Source organism: Saccostrea cucullata, unplaced genomic scaffold (genome assembly GCF_032062105.1).
Source record: "Saccostrea cucullata isolate Sc308-1 unplaced genomic scaffold, CSIRO_AGI_Scuc_v1 ctg5966, whole genome shotgun sequence".
Taxonomy (NCBI): domain Eukaryota; kingdom Metazoa; phylum Mollusca; class Bivalvia; order Ostreida; family Ostreidae; genus Saccostrea; species Saccostrea cuccullata.
The window spans coordinates 1-26,160 of NW_026929101.1; the positions used below are offsets into that span (position 1 = coordinate 1).

Genomic DNA, 26,160 nt, shown 5'->3' on the forward strand with positions numbered 1-26,160 from the left:
TTTTATTCCATTGAAATGTTATCTCTGGGGATTTATACGAGGGTTCATCGAAAAGTAATGTTACATTGTCCATATCTGTTATAATTTGTGTCACATTATCGATTATAATATACCAAAAGATGCACATATATAAGTCTACCTAACAATGAATTTTTCTCTGAATAATGTTCAACTGAATTCATTTTAAAGATGTTAAAACCATAGAACATAGGGGCGTCGCCACAACACAATCGCTCGTCACCATTAAAATGTACATTTTTTGAATAAAGAGAGCCAAACACATTAAAAAGCATCCTTATAAAAGAGCACCTAATCACCCAATATTTTAAACAACAAAATGCATCAGAGTAAAATAACAATGTTTGTAATGAAATTAGATGTTGTCATTTAATTTTCAACTAATTTTAACTATTTTTAGTCTTTCATTTAAATTCTGTTAAAAATTATGCCAGGCAATTAGCAAGATGAAAAGAAGACGTTGACTATGGCATGTCAAACGTTGCAATATTTGATAATCTTGTGATGTATATTCAAAATCTTGTGATGTATGTTCGAAATCTTGTGATGTATATTCAAAATCTTGTGATGTATATTCAAAATCTTGTGATGTATATTCAAAATCTTGTGATGTATGTTCGAAATCTTGTGATGTATATTCAAAATCTTGTGATGTATGTTCGAAATCTTGTGATGTATATTCAATATCTGGTGATGTATGTTCGAAATCTTGTGATGTATATTCTATAATCTTGTGATGTATATTCAATATCTTGTGATGTATATTCAATATCTTGTGATGTATATTCGAAATCTTGTGATGTATATTCTATAATCTTGTGATGTATGTTCGAAATCTTGTGATGTATTTTCGAAATCTTGTGATGTATATTCAATATCTTGTGATGTATGTTCAAAATCTTGTGATGTATATTCAATATCTTGTGATGTATATTCGAAATCTTGTGATGTATATTCTATAATCTTGTGATGTATGTTCGAAATCTTGTGATGTATATTCTATAATAGTGATGTATATTCAATATCTTGTGATGTATATTCAATATCTTGTGATGTATATTCTATAATCTTGTGATGTATGTTCGAAATCTTGTGATGTATATTCGAAATCTTGTGATGTATATTCAATATCTTGTGATGTATGTTCAATATCTTGTGATGTATATTCTATAATCTTGTGATGTATGTTCGAAATCTTGTGATGTATATTCGAAATCTTGTGATGTATTTTCGTTATCTTGTGATGTATTTTTGATAATTTTGTGATTTTTATTCCTAATCTTGTGATGTATGTTCGATAATCTTGTGATGTATATTCGAAATCTTGTGATGTGTGTTCTACAATTCAGTGATGCGTGCAATAAAATTGCATGACGCAACAGAAAAGAAGGACAATTTTCATTGGTTAGAAATAACGAAAGTAGCCGGAGCGGTCGTAATGCACACATTCCACACAACTTCGCAAGCATGAAATTGGCGAATTCAACCTAAAGTCAAAATTATAGGTAATAGAAAAATTATTTTGGTATTAAGAAGCACTAAGTCAGTCATAACGTGAAAAGTGGGAATCAAGAACATTAATTTGATTTGTTTGAAGGTACATCAAAAACAATTTAGTGGCTTATTGCTGGACTAAAGGATGTTTTATCCTATTTTACGTCCTCACATTGTAGTGATGTTGATTAATCGGTATGATTTATTCTATATTGGTGCTAGTTAGAATAATCTAACTGTGTCTCGGGACAAACTCTCACCACGCAGGGTTCGAAATTGCATGGCCCATTGCAGCTGCATTGACCGTAGCACTAGTCCAGGGACGACTTTGCAATAAATAAATAAATAACACGACAAATTTTTAGGAGAAGGTGAATGTCAGGAAAAGATTAATTGCTATGCATCATTGAATATTGTCATTCACAAATTTGTCCAATTATTTTTATAGTAAATGTATTGAGCCGGGGTCATTTACAGGATAATGAACAAGGACTGTGGTGACAGTTTAAAATCACATTCAGACGTTTAGAGAATATGTAATACACACAAAAATATCTCAATGGCATGTATAATATTAAATAGTTTTAAAAATAAAATAAAATATAGCTAGAAATTAACAGCGAAAAATATTTATCACGTATCGTTTCGGGGTAATCCGGTTTTATATACAAACAGAAGTAAATAAACACCAATGCAGCAAGATTAAGGTCAAACGTCTCTGCACTCTTGTGTTCTCAACGGGGAGATTTGCATCAAGTCATTAATGATGTTCCCTGCATTTGTGTTAGCCTGATAGTACAACCTTTATTTATAGAATCAATCTAATTCAAATAGATGTTATATTCTGCTCGCATATCTTGCTACACTAACATCTACATATATCCCGTTGAGGGTCACGCTCAGAGGTCAAATTCTATCAATTAATCAAATCGCAGCTGGCAAAATCATCATATACTGTTGAAGCGAATAAATCTTGAGGCGTTCCGAATTTAACCTCTTACGTGACCCTCAATGGGATGACTTGTTAGATGTTAGTGTGTTGAGTATGCGAGCCGATCTAACATCTAATTATGTTCCCCAAACGGAGTTTGGGAACATATTGTTTTTACTCGGTTTCTTCTTATTATTATTAAGGTCTTCCGTCTTCAGCGGAAGACTTTCTTGTTATTCTTAGGTTTCTTTTCCACGATTTTTAGAGGTCTTCCGTCTTCAGCGGAAGACCTTCTTGTTATTCTTAGGTTTCTTTTCCACTATTTTTATTATTATTATTGTTTTTTTTCTTACCGATTTTGTGTACACGATTTCTCAGAAACGGCTCGCTCGATTTTCATGAAACTTTCAGGACTGATAAAGCATCAAACAAAGCTGATATATAATTTTTTGTTTTGATGACGTCACTTCCGGTTTTGAGATTTTTGCGATTTAGTGATTTTCAGGGGGTCAGTTTGTCCGCGAGTTTTCTCAAAAACGGCTTAAGATAGAAACTTGAGTTTTTTTAGCAATGATAGAGCAATGTCTGTAGATGTGACATACGCATTTCATTTTTACCGGAAGTGCTGCACGCCGACGCTCGCTATGGTCCAAAAATGGGCATGTCGAGAATTTTAAAATTTCTAACGCCTTTTCTTCGATATCTTTTCACATACAAATATTTTGTTAAGACATATAGAACAAATGAAGTGTAGAATTACATGATCTTTCAAATATATCTCGTAAAAGGGCTGGCCCCTAAATAAAGGGCCTAGAGGGGCCGAAAGTTTTTCATTTATATCTCAAAAAGTATTGAGAATTTGTTATACGTCTAAAAAGCAAAGTTGTTCAAAATGTCAAGCTTAATCTGTTGAAGTCGTCAAAATGCGTCCGGCGACGTCACTTCCGGTCATACCGGAAGTCGTCAGAATATGCATATTTTTGCCGTTCTTGACATATTTTTGGGTAACATATGTATCTGTAAGCATAAAACTTCATTTTCTGTCCGTTGACATCACTTCCGGTCAAACCGGAAGTGACCGGACGTAGCCAAAAATAGCTTATTTTTGAAGGTTTAAATACAAAATCAAATATATAAAGTCAATGGAGACCACTTAGCTCATTTGCTTTCATTTGTTGACGTCACTTCCGGTCAAAACAGGACGGAAGATCTACTCGTTGCTTTGCAACAAGCTTTGCTCTAGTTATTATTAATTATTGTTTTTTTTCTTACCGATTTTGTGTACACGATTTCTCAGAAACGGCTCGCTCGATTTTCATGAAACTTTCAGGACTGATAGAACATCAAACAAAGCTGATATATAATTTTTTGTTTTGATGACGTCACTTCCGGTTTTGAGATTTTTGCGATTTAGTGATTTTCAGGGGGTCAGTTTGTCCGCCAGTTTTCTCAAAAACGGCTTAAGATAGAAACTTGAGTTTTCGAGCAATGATAGAGCAATGTCTGTAGATGTGACATACGCATTTCATTTTTACCGGAAGTGCTGCACGCCGAAGCTCGCTATGGTCCAAAAAAAGGCATGTCGAGAATTTAAAAATTTCTCAACACCTTTTCTTCGATATCTTTTCACATGAAAATATTTTGTTAAGACATATAGAACAAAAGAAGTGTAGAATTACATGATCTTTCAAATGATATCTCGAAAAGGGCTGGCCCTTAAAATAAAGGGCCTAGAGGGGCCGAAAATGTTTCATTTATATCTCAAAAGTATTGAGAATTTGTAATACGTCTAAAAAGCAAAGTTGTTCAAAATGTCTAGCTTAATCTATTGGAGTTGTCAAAATGCGTCCGGCGACGTCACTTCCGGTCAATACAGGAAGTCGTCAGAATAAGCCTATTTTTGCCGTTCTCGACATAATTTTGGGTAACGTATGTATCTGGAAGCATAAAACTTAATTTTCTGTCTGTTGACATCACTTCCGGTCAAACTGGAAGTGACCGGAAGTAGCCAAAAGTAGCTTATTTTTGAAGGTTTAAATGCAAAATCAAAATTATAATGTCAATGGAGACCACTTAGCTCATTTGCTTTTATTTGTTGACGTCACTTCCGGTCAAAACAGGACGGAAGACCTACTCGTTGCTTTGCAACGAGCTTTGCTCTAGTTTTTATTATTGTTTTTTTTTCTTACCGATTTTGTGCACGCGATTTCTCGAAAACGGCTCGATCGATTTTCATGAAACTTTCAGAACTGATGGAACATCAATCAAACCTGATATATAATTTTTTGTTTTGATGACGTCACTTCCGGTTTCGAGATTTCCGCGATTTAGTGATTTTCAGAGGGTCACATTGTCCAGCATTTTTCTCAAAAGTGCTTTTAGATAGAAACGTAAGATTTTCAGCGATGATAAAGTAACATGTGCTGATGTGACACACACCTTTCTTATTCTCCGGAAGTGCAGCACGTCCGCGCTCCCTATGGCTCGAAAAAAGACCTATCGGGAATTTAGAGATTTTTTTGCACATTTTTTGCAATATCTTTTTACACGTTAATATTTTGTAAAACATGTAGAACAAAAGTTGTGAAGAATGTCACGATCTTTCGAAAGATATCAACGATAAGGGGCTGGCCCCTATAATAAAGGGCCAAATGGGGCCGAAAGTTTTTCCTTTATATCTCAAAAAGTGTTGAGAATTTGTAATACGTCAAAGAAGCAAAATTGTTCAAAATATCAAACTTTATCTAATGGCGTCGTCAAAATACGTCCGGCAACGTCACTTCCGGTCAAACCGGAAGTAGTCGGAAATTGCATATTTTTGCTGTTCTTGACACGTTTTTGGATATCATATGTCACTGGAAGCTTAAATCTTAATTTTCCGTCCGTCGACGTCACTTCCGGTCAAACCGGAAGTTGCCAAAAATGGCTTAATTTTGCAATAATTAACATAGATTTGGAGGATTAAACTATTTTGGGACTTCATTACTCTTTATTTTCTTTGAATGAAAGTTACTTCCGGTCAAACAGGACGGAAGACCTTCTCGTTGCTTTGCAACGAGCTCGGCTCTAGTTATTATTCTTTTTTTTCTTCTTTGTTCTCCGGTACTTTTTTTGTCCGCGAGTGTTCTCAGAAACTGTTCACCCAACTAAGTTAAAACCTTTTTAGGGTTAATAGGTGTCAAGTGTAGGTGTGCACAACGAAGGTCATTTTGCGGGCATACGCATGCACGTGCGTGCGCGTGAAATGAGTGAAATGACTGATATACTTATTATAGCAATAACTTTTACATTTTTGATTGAAATGCTTTGAAACTCATTCTATAAGGATATATTAATAGTCTAGATAATATGACATGGTCAAATTAGCACGAACTCACGTGCATGCACGTGCGCTTCCCTCTGATTGGCTGAAACAAAGATTTCAATATCTCTTTTGTTTTTTGACGAAATGCTTTGAAATTTTAAACATAGTCATGCATTAGGATATACTACAATATAATATATAGCAGGTGTCATGAAAACACGCGCATGCACGTGCGCTGCAATCTGATTGGCTTAAACTTTAAATGGGTATAACTCCTTTGATTTTCAACCAAACAGGATGGGATTTAGAACATAGATAGACATAGTGGATTCCTACAAAAAGGTAAGGTCATCATGCACATGCATGCACGTGCATGCACATGAGATGGATAAAATCAAAAATACACTTGATGAAGCGTATTTTTTAATACTTTTGGATTAAATGCTTTATTATTTTATTATATTAATGTATATAGATAGTGTAGACAAGAGAATATGGTCATTACGCACATGCATTTACATGTGCACGCGTACAAATGCTAGAATTTGAATATACTCGGTATACTTCAGGGAAACGTTGTTAAAGTGTAAAATGCATAGAGTTTGTCGTTTTTAATGAAGCTTAAAGGGAGTATGGCACCAAAAGGGAGTTGGGGAGCGTTTGGGGAACATCTGTAACGGTTCCCGTTACAATTAGCCCTAGTTTTAATTATATTGTTTATAGAATATGATGCAGACAGGGATACCTGGTGAAAACCTTTCGCACCCGTTGAATTACTTTGTAAAATAGTAGTCAAAGGAGCCAGGAAAAAATATTAAACAATTTAAATATTATGATAAAAATATTCAATTTACTATTTCTTAAGGTGATTTTGTTTTCTCAACAGCGGCTGGTCACGTACCATACTTTTACTCGTAAACTCAATTTGGCGGTGAAGAAGCAGCATTTTCTGTTGCTCACCGTCGCTATAGCTGAGCATTGCTCTAAGAGCAATGTGCCCGGCTAAAAATCATAATATTTGTAATTGTATATCATATTCTAGACTTGACATACAATAAACAATGATAAGAATTATTGTCGCATATCTGCAGTGATTTTCTTTGATCTTTCTGTGGTGATAATTTATCCCATATCACATGTGTGATAATACTTTCCAAACATGTTTCAAAGTTTTTACACTCTTTATCATACAGTTTTAAAGAACAGTTTTATGAGCTCATAAGTATATTAAATGGTTAATTTATCAAAACCTGCATTTAAAAATTCAGAAGTCTTAAGTTAAACCAAATTGTCCAGGGTATTCTTAGTAAGGTATATCAAAGGTCATGGTTAAGTGACTTTGTAAGGCTGGTATTTTTTCTTTAGTTTTATGGCAATCAGTGCACATGGTAAATATCATGAAATTACCCCTTAAAGGTCTTAGCAAGGAGATAGCCAATCAAAATGAACAAATGTAGTTCTATGTATGATGTATATAGAGACAATAATATTTCTTTTCTTTTTTTCATTTTCAGGAACTTTACGTAGGTCTACAGTTTTAATTTTGGACTCATGCACTAGGAATATCATATCAGCAGAATTGTGCCACTGAATCAAAGGGAACTCTTTTTTTTTTAGGTACGCATGATCGATGTAACTTCCTCGATGGTGTGTTGGCTGTTTGCCCATGTGTATTTCAGGGTATAGGTATGTTTAGTCTCAATTTTCTTTCTTAAAAGCTGCATAAGGGGTATATTTTTTCTGATCTCAAATTTTGTCTAAGCATTAATCTTTTTTCTCATTCATGAATTATCTGCTGAGAGTCTAGTTAATTAATTTATTTAATTAAAGCTATATAGTAACATATAGTGAAATTATTTCCTTGTGTGAGACCTAAAGAAAATCAGGTTACTCATTTTTATGACAATTTCTTTGATTTCAGGAGTAGCCTCCCCTTTTAAAGATCCAAAATGGTGATTTTACAGTGCGGCATGCAGTCTGGTCATCAACGAGGAGTTTTGACACCTGTAATACCCATATTTCTACCATTCACCTCTGTAACTTTTGTTCATCAGACTGGTAAGAAAAACAATATTGTTAATTGAAATAATTTTATCAAGATAAATAAAATAATTAATGAAAAAAAATTACATGAACAGACTCCCTCATATAAGAAAATGTCACATTTTACACATTGCAATTATACATCATTTACATATCCACATTTTCTCCATTTACACATGCAGTTGAATAGATTTAGTGCTTAATAATACATAGCAACAATTATTACATGAATCCTAAGACAATTCACAAAATACATGAATGCATTAAACTGTGAAATACAGATTTCGTACATTTAATCAAAATGCACAGCATCAGTACCCCCCCCCCCTTCACAATCTTGCAACTTTCTTTTTAATTCAAAGTCACTAGGCAACACTAAAGATTTCCACTTATTGCTTTTCAGTCCAAGACAGGAAGTTGAGGAATAAAGTTGACAGGACATCCTGAACTGTCCTCGCTACCAGCTTATGAGGGAACCAGCTGCAGTGGACAAAGTACGTTACATCATAGGATAATAGGTAAGTCTCCGGAGTAGTGTTTGTAGCAATTCTCAAACTTGGTCCTGCATCCAAGATTCAGGACTATTGATATTTATCTCTGCATGGTTTGGTTCTTCCCAGAAACATGTTACTGGTGGTGGTCCGTATATTCTTCTGGCTTTTGTGGTGAGGAATGTTTCATTTCTAGCTCTTTTCTGATCACATTTTGTCTATCTAGCTGTTTGTCTGTCTGTCTGTCCATCTGTCTGTCTGTAAACTTTTCATATTTTCGACTTCTTCTCTAGAACCCATGGATCAATTTCAACCAAACTTGCTACAAAGCATCCTTGGGTGAAGGGGATTCAAGTTTGTTTAAATAAAGGGCCACACCCTCATTCAAGGGGAGATAATTGGGAATTAATGAAAATTTGATGGTATGTTTTAAAAATCTTGTTCTCAAGAACCACTGTGCCAGGAAAAATGAAACTTATGGAGAAACATCCTCAGGTAGTGTAGATTTAAATTTGTTTAAATCATGACCCCCGGGGGTAGGGCGGAGCCACAATGGCTGACCAAAGTTTAACATAAAAATATATAGGAAAATTCTTTAAAAATCTTCTTCTCAAGAATGACAAAGCCATAATTGATCCTATTTATATGGAAGCATCCTCAGGTAGTGTCAATTCAAGTTTGTTCAAATCATAACCCCCGGGGTAGGGCGGGGCCACAATGGAAGATCAAAGTTTTACATAGAAATATAAAGGAAAAATCTTTAAAAATCTTCTTCTCAAGAACAGCAAAACCCTGATTGATCATATTTATATGGAAGCATCCTTAGGTAGTGTAGATTCAAGTTTGTTCAAATCATGTTCCCCGGGGGTAGGACGGGGCCACAAAGGATGATCAAATTTTATATAGAAATATATAGGAAAATTCTTTAAAAATAACCTTCTCAAGAAAAGCAAAGCCATGATTGGTCAAGGGACTACTTTTGGATTTAAACTTTTCAATAAAAAACCAATTTTTACTTTTTCCTAGCCACAGTGCTCAGGAGAGCGATGTGGCCCATGGGCCTCTTGTTTTTTTAGGTCTTTCCACCTTTCTGTGGAAAGACCTATTGATTTTCTTCTGTTTTTTTTTTTATTTTTTATTATTTTTCCGCCGTGTGATTTTGAGTTTCAAGATATATCGAAAAGATTGATAGTCCATAAGAATGTTCTCCGTAAAAGATTATTGCAGTTCACCCTGCGTAAATGAACCTAGACCACTTTCGAAGTTATTGCCCCTTTCGAAAGAAATGCTTGTTATCGCTACTCCTTCGAAACCGTAAACCGTAGAGGTATTAAACCTTCACCAATGTCTTCGACTAATTAAGGGGACTCTTCAATCTATTCATTGCGAAAGCATTCAGCGACCCTTTCAATGAGTTATTGCCCCTGAAACTTTTTGAATTAAACAAATAATTTTTTTTTTTTTAAACGACAAGTTGTAGAGAGATGGGACCAACTGCATAAGATTCATTGACCTTAGATCTAAAATTTCATGCAAAGGTCAAAGGTCAAGGTCATTCAGAAAATGAGAAATTAAGCTTTTTCTATATCTCTTTTGTCTTTTAATATATACTTAATGTCTTTGCATCATTAATATGTACTCTTAAAACTCTTTCAAATATTTTATTTTTGTCCCCAAATATTAACCCTTTAAAAAGTTATTGCCCCTTTTGCAAAAAACCTTGTTATCGCTACTTCTCCAAAACCGTAGACCATATAGACACCAAACCTTCAATAATGTCTTAAGGGTCTTAAGGCATAACTTCACTATATAAGTGCAAAAGGATTTGATGAACCCTTATATGAGTTATTGCCCTTTAACTTCTTTGTACTTCCTATTTAACCTTATAACTTGAAAACTATAAGTCGTAGAAGCATGGGGTCAATTGCATTGTAACCCTTGACCTTTGACCTTGAATATTTTTTTCAAGGTCAAAGATCAAGGTCAGTTCATTTTTTTTTTATTTTTAATTTTTGCTATCCTTTAAGACAATTTTGGTTTCTTATTCATGGAATTAAATTTTAAAACAAAATTGAAATTCAAAGAAGGTGGAAAGACCTCTTATTGTTCTTTGAACAATAAGTCTCCTAGTTTTTTTTTTTTTTTTTTAAAATGATCAATCATTAAATATAAATAAATCAGTTGTTAAAAAATTTGCTTCATATTTGAAGTGCTTTAAACCGACCCTTTGATGAAAGTGACCAGTGTTTTTTGCACCTTGGAAGGTTTATTGGTAAAATATAAGAAGGAAGTTATGATTTTGGTGTCACTATTGTTGTTATTTAAGTTTGATTTGATTTTTATATTACGAGTATTATGAAACTGTTATTTTGTTACTGAACGATGGTTAATTTTAATTGTGAACAAATGTACAAAGATGAGGAGTATAATATAGTTGGCTATGTATATTGCCCAATTTTTGAACATATTATGTAATAAATATTAATAACAACCTTTGAATAATTGGAAAGACAATATTATAAATATGATAGCATTTTTGTACATGAGCATACATTTTTGAAAGGAAAAATAAATTATTCAATTGCATTAAAAAAAATATTTTGTTTCATATTCTTGCGAATTATCAGATCAATCTTCCATTATTTAAATACTCTGTCATTATGAAACCTTGTTAATAATTAAGTAAATATTAATTGTACATTTGCACCAATTTTTACATGGCATTTTCACACTAAGAATGCCACGTGCAAAATTATATACAGGAACAATTCTGAACAAATATATGCAAGTGAGTTGTAAATTTGATATGTAATGCATACATTACAAAAATCCATGACAGTGTTCACTAAAATGAAATGTATGGACTCTTATATAAATACTTGGTATATGTGATATGGATATTATGGATGATATTTTTGAGAATGACACAAGTAATGAAATTTTTCAGCATTGAATTGGATTCTTGAACCAGAGCCATGTGAACCTGGTCCACCTGTACCTCTCATTGAAGACCTGTTAACATCACCAGAGTATGTTCATTCTGATACCCCTATGGTATGGTTACAGCATGCATTATCCCTGAATCCATTAAAAGAGCTGCATTGGCAACGAAACAACCCAATGTGGTCGATTGTAAGGAAATATAGCATATCAGCTTCCAACTTTGGTGCAGTTCTCAGTTCTAAGCAAAGGCGGTAAGACGTGTTATTAAATTTTTGCGAAAAAGACTTTTAAAATTACAGTCAAACTTTGTTATCTCAAACCCATTATCTCATATTTCATGGATATGTCACAGTAATTTTGAAGTCCAAACCATTTATAAAAGACTGGGACATTTTATTCTTGATAACTCTTTATGTATTATTCTTGAATCCACGGATATTCCCAACATTTTTCTTGGTCTCATTGAGTTTGAGATAATGAGGTTCGAAAGAAATGACTAGATATTTGTACATAAAGATGCAGGAAATATAAGATTAATAACCAAAAATCATATTTTCTTCTCCAGATTGACATTGTCACTGAAGAAACAGCTGATGTCGGCTTACAATCTGGAGTCCATCAAGGCTGTTGCATGGGGTATCACTCATGAAGATGATGCTTTGAGAAAGTATAAAAAGGAATTTGATGCAGCTGTAGAGCAGTCAGGTATACAGCACAAAATAACATTCATTCAACCTCTGTCATGTTAACATTCAATGTGTCAAAACAAATAGCAGGACTTATCCTGGTGACAAACAGAAATCAATTACTGAAGTCTAATTGTAAAAAAACTAGAAATATGTCCATAGGACATGAATGCCCCGCCGAGGATATATTAGTAAAGCAACATGAAATTTGTACATGTATAAAATTTGATCAGTTTGGTTCAGGCAGGGCTTATAGTTAGTTGGGAATAAAAATGTAGGTCCAGCATCCAAAGCAAGTCTGGTAGTGTCCATCCCTAGATGCATCATCCACGCAAGCTTGGTTAAGGTAAGGTTTATAGTTACTTGGGAATGAAAATATAGGTCAGATCCAGCATCCGAAGCAAGTCTGGTAGTGTCCATCCCTAGCTGCATCATCCATGCAAGTTTGGTTTAGGTAGGGCTTATAGTTACTTGGGAATGAAAATGTAAGTCAGATCCAGCATCCGAAGCAAGTCTGGTAGTGTCCATCCCTAGATGCATCATCCATGCAAGTTTGGTCTAAGTAGGGCTGATAGTTCCTTAGGAATAAATCTGCTCCAAAAACTTCAACCTGGTCACTCATCTGGAAAATGTAGGTCAGATCCAGCATCCGAAGCAAGTCTGGTAGTGTCCATCCTTAGATGCATCATCCAAGCAAGTTTGGTCTAAGTAGGGCTTATAGTTCCTTAAGAATGGACCTGCTCCAAAAACTTTAATTTGGTCACTCATCTGGAAAATGTAGGTCAGATCCAGCATCCGAAGCATGTCCGGTAGTGTTCATCTCTGGATGCATCATCTATGCAAGTTTGTATCAACATGTAAAGTTTGATAACACCATCTTGAATGGTATGTTTAAAACTGAGCTAAACACTATTTAAGAAAAGTCAGGTCAAGGTCAAAAAATGTTAATGCAGTTGCATAGCTCTCATCAATATCTATCAGCATATGAAGTTTGATGAAAATATCTTGGATAGTTTCTTTGAAACTTAGCTTTGAACAGAGCTAAACACAAAGTGGGACGAAAGGACAGAAGGACGGAAGACGGACATGACAAACACTATATGCCCCGGCCATATTCATGGCGGGGCATAAATATTCAGTTACCAACATATTCCAGAAAATTTGCTTTTTGAAGTGGAAGGATTATAAAAGCTCTACTTAGTCTTTGTTTGCATTACAAAATCAATTGTATTATGGTTTGTTTGCATTCAGTAGTATTATAATTTTTTCTGAAAAGGATATGGTTGCATGAATCCGGAGTGTTGGGAGCTTCATCTGATGGCTTAGTTGTTCGACCACCAACATGCAGTGTATTTTATCAAACCCCAGAAGCCAAAGACGCCATTCCTGATATTGTAGAGGTGAAGTGTCCATATACAGCATTGTCTTCAACAGTAGCAGATGGGGCACAAAATTTGAAGGATTTTTCATAGGTAAATAACATTAAAATCTGTATTGTCCAGTACTTTGAAATTAAAAATCTTGGTGAGTAAATGATTTCAAAACATGTATTAATTTACAAGTGCAGCTGTTCAATATGGTATGAAGATATTGAAAAAGGAGGGGATATGTACTTGTATAACACAACTTAAGTGTTTTTTGATTTTTTTTAGATCTTAAACAAGATACCCTGTGCCTGAAAACCAGTCACCCATACTATCATCAAATTCAAGGCCAGCTACACATATGTAACAAAACATTCTGCGACTTAATTGTGTGGACAAGAGTAGACTGCATTGTGATTAGAATAGTAAAAGACATTGAATGGACAGCAAATGTTCCAAAGCTGATAGATTTCTACATTAACATTTTCATTCCAGCACTGATGGAAAACTGAGTTCTGGTTTGAACTTCTTGACACTTAGTTTTGTACCTCTAGAATTTTCTAACAATGGAAAATGGGTAATCATGTTAAATGTGTTGAATTTTCCTAAGTCTCATAAATGTATGATATGATATGTCACAATCCATCATAAAACTTCTGGCTTATAAGACTATTTTAAATAGCAATGATGATAATAAAATCTATGTACTACATAAAAAAAGAATATCAAAATTTAGAATCATTTTATTAATGAATTGAAGATGTTATTCTCAAAGTGAAAATGTAACATTTTTGTCTTTCTTAATAGATAAATTGTTGAAAACATGAATTTGTTGAGTTCTGCTTTGAAGGTAAATATACTTTAAACTAGAGATTTAAAATTATAAGTAAACCCTCTTCCAAATTATATTGTCAAATGAAGAATGGAATTGCCAAAAATTCTTGTAATAAATCCATGCTAACAAAAGGGATTTTCATTTTATGAAGCATATGTATTACAACATACTACAAAGTTAACAAATATAACATGTATAACCATTGACATTGATAACAAATCAAAATTTGCTTATCCCTTGCACTTTGGTATGAATATCTTCACTGTTTAGTGTATACTGTCACACGCCAATGCAAATTTATAATAAGTACATGCATCTTTAAGTGATTTCTTTCAAAAGTGGAGCTTGCAAGTTTACAAGACAAGAACAGAGTTGAACTAGGTGCTGTCATGAGACAGTAATACCCGCACTAAGGTGTTTGCCTCTAAATACACGCTCCTAAATATAGGGCGTCTTTCCAAGGAAAAAGTCAGAATAATTCTATAATTTACATAGGCGTCGGAACCGGGGGGGCTAGGTTTATTGAACATTGCTTCATAGGTTTAGCCCCCCCCCCCCCCCCCCGCCCCACTTTCCACAGACACATGGCAGTATAGGTAAAAAAAAATGGGAAAAAGGTAGTGTATAGAAAAAAAAATTTTGGTACTGAAGTTCAAATTCACCCCCCCCCCACCCCCCCCCCCACCCACCCCCCCACGGAATAGGATTTTCGTGTTTGGGAAATTGATATTTTCGGTTTTTTTTTTTTTTTTTTTTTTTTTTTGGCTTGTCAGGTTTTTGAGAAGGTATAAAAAAATTTTTTTTACACCTAGCCCCCCACTTTGAATTTGCTTCTGACACCAATGATTTACATGTATTCATCAAACTGAGTATGAAATTCTCAGACCCTGTGACCTATAACTCAGAACCTCTTATATTTATTTTACATGCTTAATTCATTATATACCAGTTTGAATTCTATTATTGATGTAAATTAGATTTTGATAAATGTTTTGCTCATAATAGGACCATAATTGTACTATACATGTTAACATGTAAATTTCTACATCACATCACGTTGCGTCACCCATTATCATATTTTTAGATTAAACACCATTTGGCACACCTCGGCCGATTCCCACTTCATCTGATAAGGTGACGGAGTCGACGAAGGTTTGTCGAATGGAATTAGCACATGGCTGCAGTCTGGTGTGCATTGGATTAATTCATTTTGTGTTATAATTGGATTTATATTTCATGAAGTTGACGAGACATATGGCAGTCGGTAAGTACAAGTTTAAGTATAGTGGGGGGGGGGGTAAAATAAACCCAAACGATTAGGTTAAAGTTCAAAAAGGGTCAAAGATCATCGCATGCCACACTAGACGAATTTCATATTGTGAAGTTATCTGCCATTGTCGATGTGACATTCAGTTACTGCCAATACTGGTGCGGATCCAGAATTTTTTTCGGGAGTAGGGAGGGGGGTTCACATCTCAGTCAAAAAATTTCCAGCCCAGAATTTCCTGACAAGCAGGAGAAAAAAAAACTGAAAACAAATACAATGATAGTGTGGTCAATGTTTTCTCAGTTAGGGGGAGGATGTCCAAAGTCATTTTTTATTTGCTTCAGTGTATAGTCTTGTTTAAATAACAAAGCTAATTCCAGGGGGGGGGGATGGGGGGATTCCAATCTCCCTACCCACTCCCTGTCCCTGAAATAACAATCTATTTTGTGATTCCAATTAAATAGTGTATTTTTTTTCCATTTGAGTAATTATACATATTTTGTTTCTTGTGTTTATATTATGTCTGTCTATTTGTCTGCAGAAATTATAACCTTGCCCATAAGTTTTAAGTGGGATGGGCTATACAAATGGCTTCCACATTTTATAGGTTTATTTCTTGTGACAATTAAGACCTTTTATTTGGGTACCATTAATTTTTACCTGAAATCGCTTGACCTAGGATACACATTTTTACAAGAAAAATACCAAACTTTAAACTTGGCCTAAATTTTGATCAATAGGTGCTAGGGCTTTCATGCTTAACATGTGTATTCATTGCGAACTGTCAACAGGTATAAATATGTTTGACCTTGACCCAAGAGTTTGAACCACTTAAAAAAAAATTAACCTTGGCAATTAACTTTTGAACAGGAATTACTAGGGATTTCTTTATTTCACATGTGCATTCCTTCTTCTGATACTAACAATTTGAACCCTTTGACCTTGACCTTTGAGTTTGACATATATTTGAGAAACTTCAACCTTCGCCATAGGCTTCCATACAGGGACATCAGTGTTTCACAAACACATCTTGTCTTCATTATTATTTGGTGGTGTCTCCATATGAGGGAAAAATTCCCAAGAGAGATGTATTCACAACAAACAAACAAATTACTAAAGAAAATATAAAACATGAATATGTTGGTCATGCATATCTCTGCATGAAAAAAACAGCTTTTCAAATACTGCAACCATATTCTAACCCTTTCAAAACACTCATTTGAGCTTTTCTGGTTTCCTTAGCAATATAACGTCTGTCGTGACGTGTCGTCCATCTGTTTGTCTGAAAACTTTTTACATTTTTAACTTCTCTAGAACCACTGGGCCAGTTTTACCCAATTCATATAGAAATATGTACATTTGTATGTCAGACTGTCCATCTGTCTCAATAAATTTAACCTTGGTCATCACGGTCATATCTACTGAATATTAAACTTATGTATTAGTATTTACCTGTGAGAATGGCATGGGTTTTTTTTTTTTTTACCTGTGACCTAGAAGTTTGACCTACTTGCAAAAAAATTAAATTGTTATAAATTCATCATTTTGAAAGAGAAAAGTTAGGGCATTCATATCATAATGCATGTATATTATTACCTGTGATAAGACCTTTCCAAATAAATCATGACTTTTACTCTGTGACCTTGACCTTGAAGCGGTCAAGCCTCTACTTTTCAAAAATGTTGCATTTGCTTATAACTTTTGATTGAGATGAGATATGACTCTCACATTTGATATGTACATTAATTACTCATAAGAATTCAAGGTGTTTCCCAGCATGTGATGCTTTTTTACCCCTTGACGTTGATGTTTTACATAATTTTCAAAATATTTAACTCTCCTAAAAGATGATTAGGCTTCTGAGTAACATTAAGGAAGACTTCAGGGAAGACAGGGCTTTTTGCACAAAAAACGTCATTTTTCGACCCACATTTGACCCCCCAGGGCAAAATCTTAATTCCAAAACCTTACTGCACATCTACCTGACACCACCAACCATCTCCCAACAGATGATTAGGCTACTGTGTAAAATGTAGGAGAAGTTCAGGGAAGACGGGGCTTTTTGCATAAAAAACGTCATTTTTTGACCCCCATTTGACCCCCCGGGGCAAAATCAAAATTCCGAAACCTTACTGCACATCTACATGACCCCACCAACCATCTCCCAAAAGATGAATAGGCTGCTGAGTAAATTGTAAGAGGAGTTCAGGGAAAACGGGGCTTTTTGTATAAAAAACGTTATTTTTCGACCCCAATTTGACCCCCCGGGGCAAAATCTAAATTCCGAAACCTTACTGCACATCTACCTGACACCACCAACCATCTCCCAACAGATGATTAGGCTACTGTGTAAAATGTAGGAGAAGTTCAGGGAAGACGGGGCTTTTTGCATAAAAAACGTCATTTTTCGACCCCCATTTGACCCCCCGGGGCAAAATCAAAATTCCGAAACCTTACTGCACATCTACATGACCCCACCAACCATCTCCCAAAAGATGAATAGGCTGCTGAGTAAATTGTAAGAGGAGTTCAGGGAAAACGGGGCTTTTTGTATAAAAAACGTTATTTTTCGACCCCCATTTGACCCCCCGGGGCAAAATCTAAATTCCGAAACCTTACTGCACATCTACATGACACCACCAACCATCTCCCAAAAGATGATTAGGCTACTGTGTAAAATGTAGAAGGAGTTCAGAGAAGACGGGGCTTTTTGCATAAAAAACGTTATTTTTTCGACCCCCATTTGACCCCCCGGGGCAAAATCAAAATTCCGAAACCTTACTGCACATCTACATGACACCACCAACCATCTCCCAAAAGATGATTAAGCTACTGTGTAAAATGTAGGAGGAGTTCAGGGAAGAAAAGTGTGACAGACGGACGGACGGACGGACGGACGGACATGAGTAACAACAATATACCCGAACTTTCTTTAGAAAGTGCGGGTATAAATATTTTTGTTGAGATTGGTCTGTAAGTAGATGGTATGTGAATCTCGTAATTCTTTATCCTCTCGTTGGCTCTTTCCACATGAATAAGTGCTTTAGCAATCTTGTAACACAGTGCTGCTTCTTGTATGGTAAACTGGCCTAGTGTCGATAAAAGAGCTTTTATAATTAAGCAGACACCCTGGGGCAACTGGTCATGAATGGTGAAACCTTTGACCACCAAAATAAGGTCTCCAGCTTTGAACTTTCGTAAAACTTGGCTGTGACGTACAATAGCTACATCAGAAGTAGAACCTGGGTACAGCATGGAGCAAAATGTAAGTGCACCATTTGGAGGCACGCAAGTTACTGCTTTAAAAGTATGGCAACTTTTGTACATACTGTAGGCCATGGCCTGATTATCCATATGTGTTGTGATGTCCTGGGTTGTTTCAATTGCATCCATGGATGCTCTAGCAGAGGAAAAATCCTCAAAAGATTTTGGCAGAGACCCTGAAAAAAAGTTGGAAAAAAATTAATTTGATTATTTGTAATTGTGTAAAAAAAATTGTGTTACAGTCAATCTTTCAAGAATACAATAAATTTAACTGCATTAAATTTTTGCAAGTCATTATGATAAATCTTAAAACAAACCTTTGCATTTAAGCTGACTTGGAAAACATTCTACGCTACATTCTACACTACGCCATCAGACAGCATCTTGTATAGGGAAAAGACCACTAATTATTTTCCCATAGAACTCCATACAAACCTTAGGCCCTCTCAGTACTTTACTATGACAATTTCAGAAAAATCTTTAGCATCATTTCAAACTTTGTTCTAAGCCCTAACAAAAAATACTGAAAAAAATACATGGTCCCATGGCGTTTATAGGTCAAAATTGCAGTTATTTTCAACTTTTAGAGATTCGCAGTAAATAACACGCGGCATAAAAAATCAACCCCCACTCCTAAAATCTTCCCTGGCATTTCTATAGTTTCTGTAATATTCCCTCATCCCATCATTTATTTCAAAGGTCATTAATTTTACTTTAAAATGAAAACAATTAAATACCTGATTTCAGCCAATGGCGTAACGCCTACCCATTCAGTATTCAGTGTAATGTTCCATAACAAACAAAGCCATGTGTACATTCGGGAATTTGGTGCTCTCATTCCTATACTTACATACTTACCTGTCCCAGAATTAGTCAATTGTGGTAATTTCAAAGACTATACACCTACCTGTGAACATGTATGAAATTTGAGTCCTGTGACTTCAGTGTATTGGATACTGTGACCATCTCAAATGATGACACCTTACTGCTACCAGCACAATTCAAAGGAGTGAATGACGTCTGGGCCGGTGATGATATTTGGATATATTGGTGACTGTAATAAATAAAATATTTGTACAATGAATTGTTTTTGTGCTTTAATGTTAATAAAGTGATATTAAGTCAAAATTGAGTCAATAATTTCATAAGGGTGGATTCTACCCAGAATTAGGTAAAAAGCTCCAAAATTGGATAAATCGTAGTTAATTAAGCAAAATTCAAAGGTTTTAAGAAGACTGATATAGAAAATTTTTTATGCTTATGCAAAGGATATTATTTAAGACTCTGATATACTAATTGATTCTTATCTAATCCCTCCTATTGCTCAAGTATGTACAAAAAAGTTTCCCCACCCCCCAGTGAAAAACACTTAAAGAAATAGCAGGTGCCCCCTTTTATTTTTGTTTACAATTAATTTAGACAAGTTTAAATCAATCCTTTTGATAACAAATCAAAGTTCAATGTCTGTAGTCTTATACATTACAATCAGAAGCTACTTTTTGAATTTTATTCTAAGAAAAGGAGAATTTAAATAATTTTTTTTTAAAAATTAAAGAAAAGCAAAAACTGACTTCAAACCCCAAAATGTACTATACAATAAGAGGCTGGAAAGTTAATAAATAAAAAAATTACCTGCAATGTACAGAAAACTGTCCGACAAAATACATCGGGTGGGTAGGGAGTCTCCATTTTCTTCTTATATAGAGAAAATGCCCCTGCTGATCAGAGACCTAACACTCCCAAATAATAACAAAATATGTTTAACATAACAGTCAATCTAAGATGTTCATCCCTCAATGGCAACAAGTTTTTATTACAGTAACTGAAATTGATAGGAAATAGGAAATCACAATTGGAATTCCTTTAAATGTACCTTCTCTTCGTTGTATTTAATATCGTGGATTGATATTGGCTTCCTTTTACTAGACTCTATTTTTAGGGCAAGCAATTCCTTTTCCAGTTGTATTTCTGTTGAGAGGCGCTGCATTTCTTGAGTACAGTTAAATGTGCAGGATGCTGAGTAGTTGTGCTCTGATATCAACTGAAAATATATTGTAAATCATGTACAGTTAAAAGAACTTTATATATTATTAAAAATTATTGAAAATGTTTCAGTGTTGGTCATTTGTCATCATTGGTGTTTTAAATGAGCTTTACTTTTTCTTGATATTGACATTTTGGTGCTTGTGGAATCTGCAACTGGTCCATCTGTGAAGATGACAGGGACTCCTCACTTTTGAGTTTTTTTCTCCTTTGTAAAATAATTAAACTTGAATTATTTTTTTATTCAGTTGTAAGCTACTCTGTTTATACATGTACCCTTTTAAAGTTTTTTAGTAAAATATTTTCAATTAAACTCCACCCACCCACCATCCAAAAACAAGATGTCGGTCACATTTTGAAAAATAATTTCACCTTTTTGTACATTCAGGATCAGAGAAATCCATGGCCTTTCCTTCATTCCATGCAAAATATGCAGGGTCCCCCTCCTTCTTACCATCCTTAAAGTGGCAGGAGCAGATGCGATCATTCTGATCTCCTGGTTGGCGATCAGCTCGTCTAAAAATATACATTAAAACATTTTTGTGACGTCATTATTTTGTTTCTACAGTCTCGTATTTCAAAGAGGGTACTTGCTATAGTCCAATATTATTGTCAGGAGTACAATATTATATCTAATATTGTACTCCAAAATAATACTGGACTGTGTGAAACAAAGGATTTTGCACAGCGAATGAATAAGGCAGAAAATAAACAAACATTATGCATTTTATATAGAAAGCAACAATCTCGTAATCCAGTTCAAGCAATGGAGCAATCAACATCTCGTAATCCAATTTAAACTTTAAAGAAACCAATTTATGCAACGAAACTTCAAAATAGGAGTATCTCAGAAATCCAGTAGAATTTACTTTTCTGTTGCGTCATGCAATTTTATTGCACGCATCACTGAATTGTAGAACACACATCACAAGATTTCGAATATACATCACAAGATTATCGAACATACATCACAAGATTTCGAATATACATCACAAGATTATAGAATATACATAACAAGATTTCGAATATACATCACAAGTTTTCGAACATACATCACAAGATTATAGAATATACATCACAAGATTTCGAATATACATCACAAGATTATAGAATATACATCACAAGTTTTAGAATATACATCACAAGATATTGAATATACATCACAAGATTTTGAACATACATCACAAGATTTTGAATATACATCACAAGATTTTGAATATACATCACAAGATTTCGAACATACATCACAAGATTTTGAATATACATCACAAGATTATCGAATATTGCAACGTTTGACATGCCATAGTTGACACCTTGTCATGATAGATTACATGCATCAGATCCATGTTAAAGTCGCGTATTAAAAAAATTGAGGGGCAATATGAAAACCATATATCCTTCTGTGTTACATGATAGATTACATGATCAGTATGTACTGGTTCCTGCCGACAAAGCAGGTAACAACATAGTCTGCGTTTGTAAGGCTCATTACATAAACTGTATTTTAGAAGAACATGGATTTAATTCTACAAGTGGTAATCCTACTTATACTCAAACTTCCCTCTCTAAGGGAAGATTCTTCAAAATCAAATGTCAGTTTTAAATATTTTTAATTTTCCACAGAGCCAAAAGGAATTTGGACTATCTTATATATATTGGATTCCGAAACTTCATAAAAATCCTTACAAACAAAGATACATTGCGGGTTCCAGTAAATGTTCAACCAAGCCACTTCCGTTACTCCTCACTAAGATATTGACAGTAGTGTAGGAAAAACGTCGGGAGTACTGTGCAACAATATAGTCACGAAGTGGTGTGAATCAGATGTGGATACTCAAAAGAACTTTTAGATAATTTGAAATCACGAGATTTTACCGAAATCAACACCTTAAAAACTTACGACTTTCCAACTTTATATACAACCATTCCCCACGAAAAATTAAAGACCAGGCTTTTTAATATCATTGACAGCTGCTTTTTTTTTAAATAAAAATGGAGCTCGTAAATTTACTTAACTGGAATTAGTCATGTGCATAATTATTTTATTATAACAAATTCTAATTGCACACACAAGTACTCTGAAGATGACATAAAATGATGATTGTGTTTCTGATTGACAATATCTAAACGGTTTTCGGAGACCAGGTCTTCCAACAATCCATTGGAATTCCAATTGCGCTCCGTTATTAGCAGACCTATTCTTATATTCATATGTAGAAGACTTTTGCAAAATATTATGCGTGAAAAGAAGAAAACACTTGCTGTGGCCTTCAACTCGACATTTAGATATATCGACATTGTATTGTCAATTTACAAAGGTAATTTCCATTCCTTCGTCGATACGATATATCCTGGTGATCTTAAGATAAAAGACACCACAGAGTCTGAAGCATCTGTTTCATACGTGGATCTTTACTTGAAAAAGACGTTAATGGTAATCTATCAACCAAGCTTTATGATACCCTGACGTGATGGCTTTAACTTTTCTATTGTCAACTTCCCTTACTTATGCAGCAATATACCTTCATTACCTGCATACGGAGTGTATATATCTCAGTTGATTCGATACGCAAGAGCTTGCTCTATGTATGAAGAATCTCGTAAACGAGGTATATTATTGACATGCAAGTTGATGAAACAAGAATATCAACGCTCTCGTTTAAAATCATCATTTCGTAAGTTCTATGGTGGATACAATGACCTTGTCAGCAAATACAATTTATCATTAAGTCAAATGCTAACTGACACTTCTGATACTTATTGTTATTCCATTATTTATACGCTGAATTGACGACTAATTTTTCCATTATTTCCCGATCATGACAAGAAGCACACGGCAGGTGAGACCGGTCGGCAGGGGATGATCACTGTTCCAAGGCACAAAACTAACAAAATGAACACTTTAACAAGAATGTTGATATTCCTGTTTCATCAACGTGTTTGTCAATAACTAACATGAAAAAAGACGTTAATGGTAATTTAACAAACAAGCTTTATGATAAACTTGATGACTTTAACGTTTCATTTGTCAACCTTCCTTACTTATGCAGCAATATATCTCCATCACTTGAAATCAGGGTTTATATTTCTCAGTTGCTTCAATAAGCAAGAGCATGGACTACGCACAAACATATTTTAAAAAGAGGTAAGTTATTGACAAACAAGTCGCTGAAACAGGAATATCAGCATTCTCGTTTAAATTGACCATTTTGTGAGATCTGTGGTCGACACAATGATCTTATCAGCAAATACAAGTTATCATTAAGCAAAATGCTGTCTCAGGTTTTTCATACGAAGTCTTACTAATCCAGCTGATCATGCTAGAGATTCACGGCGAGATTCTTTTGACTTCGCGCCACGTAACCTCTAGCATCCATTATAAAAGTTCTCGCCGCTGAAACCCAAAGTGGAAATAAATTATTCAATTAAAACTTCATGCTTTAAATATGAAAGAATATATGAAGAAAAATTGAAAGTTAATTTTTTGTCATTGTTTCTTTTTGATTCTTCTTTTAGATTATGTAATGTTAGAGTAGCTACTCTCATCACCTACAATGAGAAAATGAGAAGATTATGCACATACAATTCATAAACAATATTGCCTTTGGCTACATGATTATGAATAAGGAGCTTCTTATCAACAACAGAATTATAAATTTCTGACTAGGGCATAAACTATGATTCTTGGACATTTCAGAGGTGGGATCCGGCGCCTCTTTAAAAGTCACATAAGCCTAATGTATTGATCAAGAAAAGCACATTGTAGTCAAATTAAGAGCAATAAAAGAGGTTTAAGAATTGGTATGAAACATGTCAGCCGAAACATAACCCGGTGGTAAGCTATGTTACTCCTCCAGGGAACTTCACCTTATCTTTGTAATGTCCAGGGGTCCGTGTTGTATTCCATCTTCACACTGTTCATATACTTTATAAAGATCGATCACTGCTCGTTTTCTTCCCGTTTTTTATTGTTCAATATAACGGTCAAAGACTTTAAACAATGTTGTTAAATTCCCCTAATACCAACTTATGTGTTAGTAGTTTGCCTCGGTTTAAAATTAATCATACTCAGAGTATGCTCTTTCAATCAAAGGGAAAAAATGAAGGGTCTATTCTTTATAAACATAATAAGTATAAACAGTCTTGTTAATATCATTTTCAATTTTCTACTTTTTACTTGTGATCTGGAAAAGGTTTATTGTATTTCTCTTGAGAACTATAACAATATTATCCCTTATTACCGTTATGGTAACAACACTAGTAGTTACCCTGAGTATTGACTCTGTCATTCTTCTTATCAACATCTGGCACATCAATTAATTCCAGGTATTGCACTCTAAAAAGAAATGATTAAATTTAGCTAAAATACGCTTTAATAAGCCTTATCATGCTTCAATGACCCCTATATAAAAATTCAGAGAAATATGCATGGATTATTTAATGTACATATTTAATATGATCAATGTATGCAATAGATTTTCAAAATTGTTAAGGTATTTACAACTTTGATAATTTTGCATAAATACCTATTTTCTGCTTTATTAGAGTCTGAAATGAAGAAAAGTAATTATACATTGTTAACGAACAAACTAGCTAAACTATATTGAAAGATTTGCTTCTTTGTTTGTGACATTTCATAATTATATTACCTTTTATCTTTTCATAAACATTTGTATCAGTTGTTTCTAAAAGAAACGAAGAAAAAATAATTGAAAGATAAAGTAATATTAGCATATTCCGATGAAATTCAGATAGATATCAAACCAAAGTATTGATATTTATTTGAAAGCCATACATATTCAGAAGTACATTGAAATATATTCAACTCTTTTTATATCAGTTGTGCAATAGACGTCAGATATTAGCCTTTTTTCAAACAAGGGTAAATATTTGACATTCTTCATCATACAGTGAACTTTTTACAAAGATTATCTAATCAAACATTACCTGTATTTGAAATTCCCTGGTAATGGTGATCTTCACGGGAGATAATCACGTTTGTTCTTTGTTCACTTAAAAAAAGTAAGCATAGCCATTACTTTTCATTTATCAACTCAACTCAAATTTTTCCAAGAAATAAGAACTAAAAGAAAGTTATCAGACATATTAAAAAACAGACATTTTAACTGATCTTTTTTTCCCCAAACTATCCCACTCAATTATCTTTTTTTTTTAAATCATCACGTTTTGAATACTTTTTAAGGAATAAGACATGACGATTCTTCATGGAATTAAAAGACTTATTAAATAATTACCTGCCCAAGGTCTCTTTATTTCTGTCTATAATAGGAAATACACTTTATACTTTCATATATATTTAACAATAACAACATTTTTCACGATTTCAATGGATATAAAATAAATTAACAATAATGCATTTTTTCACTAATCCATGCTAAATATTACTTAAGTATCTGTTCTCCTGGTGTCAAACAAATAAAAGATAAGAACAAAGTACGGTATTGGCTAAAAAATGC

General features: G+C 34.1%; 1 protein-coding gene and 3 long non-coding RNA genes across 4 annotated transcripts; 2 read left to right on the forward strand and 2 right to left on the reverse strand.

The window, feature by feature from the left end:
• Positions 1–1,469: 1,469 nt before the first annotated feature.
• LOC134279770 (uncharacterized) lies at positions 1,470–7,789 on the forward strand. The gene is made up of 3 exons (XR_009994756.1): positions 1,470–1,523; positions 7,262–7,433; positions 7,669–7,789. It is a non-coding gene; the product is annotated as an uncharacterized LOC134279770 (long non-coding RNA).
• Positions 7,790–7,791: 2 nt separating this feature from the next.
• On the forward strand, positions 7,792–13,892 carry LOC134279769 (uncharacterized). The gene is made up of 6 exons (XR_009994755.1): positions 7,792–7,805; positions 8,194–8,308; positions 11,229–11,475; positions 11,790–11,929; positions 13,187–13,382; positions 13,563–13,892. It is a non-coding gene; the product is annotated as an uncharacterized LOC134279769 (long non-coding RNA).
• A 4,468-nt stretch (positions 13,893–18,360) lies between these two features.
• Positions 18,361–21,213, reverse strand: LOC134279773 (uncharacterized). Its single transcript, XM_062762173.1, has 6 exons — positions 21,056–21,213; positions 20,798–20,891; positions 20,514–20,681; positions 20,273–20,370; positions 19,548–19,694; positions 18,361–18,816 (listed from the first exon to the last, which is right to left on the reverse strand). The coding sequence occupies exons 1-6, from the start codon at positions 21,211–21,213 to the stop codon at positions 18,795–18,797; spliced, it is 687 nt and encodes a 228-aa protein (XP_062618157.1). The 3' UTR covers positions 18,361–18,794.
• Positions 21,214–23,961: 2,748 nt separating this feature from the next.
• Positions 23,962–25,726, reverse strand: LOC134279771 (uncharacterized). Its single transcript, XR_009994757.1, has 5 exons — positions 25,631–25,726; positions 25,333–25,368; positions 25,210–25,231; positions 24,952–25,019; positions 23,962–24,232 (listed from the first exon to the last, which is right to left on the reverse strand). It is a non-coding gene; the product is annotated as an uncharacterized LOC134279771 (long non-coding RNA).
• Positions 25,727–26,160: the final 434 nt, after the last annotated feature.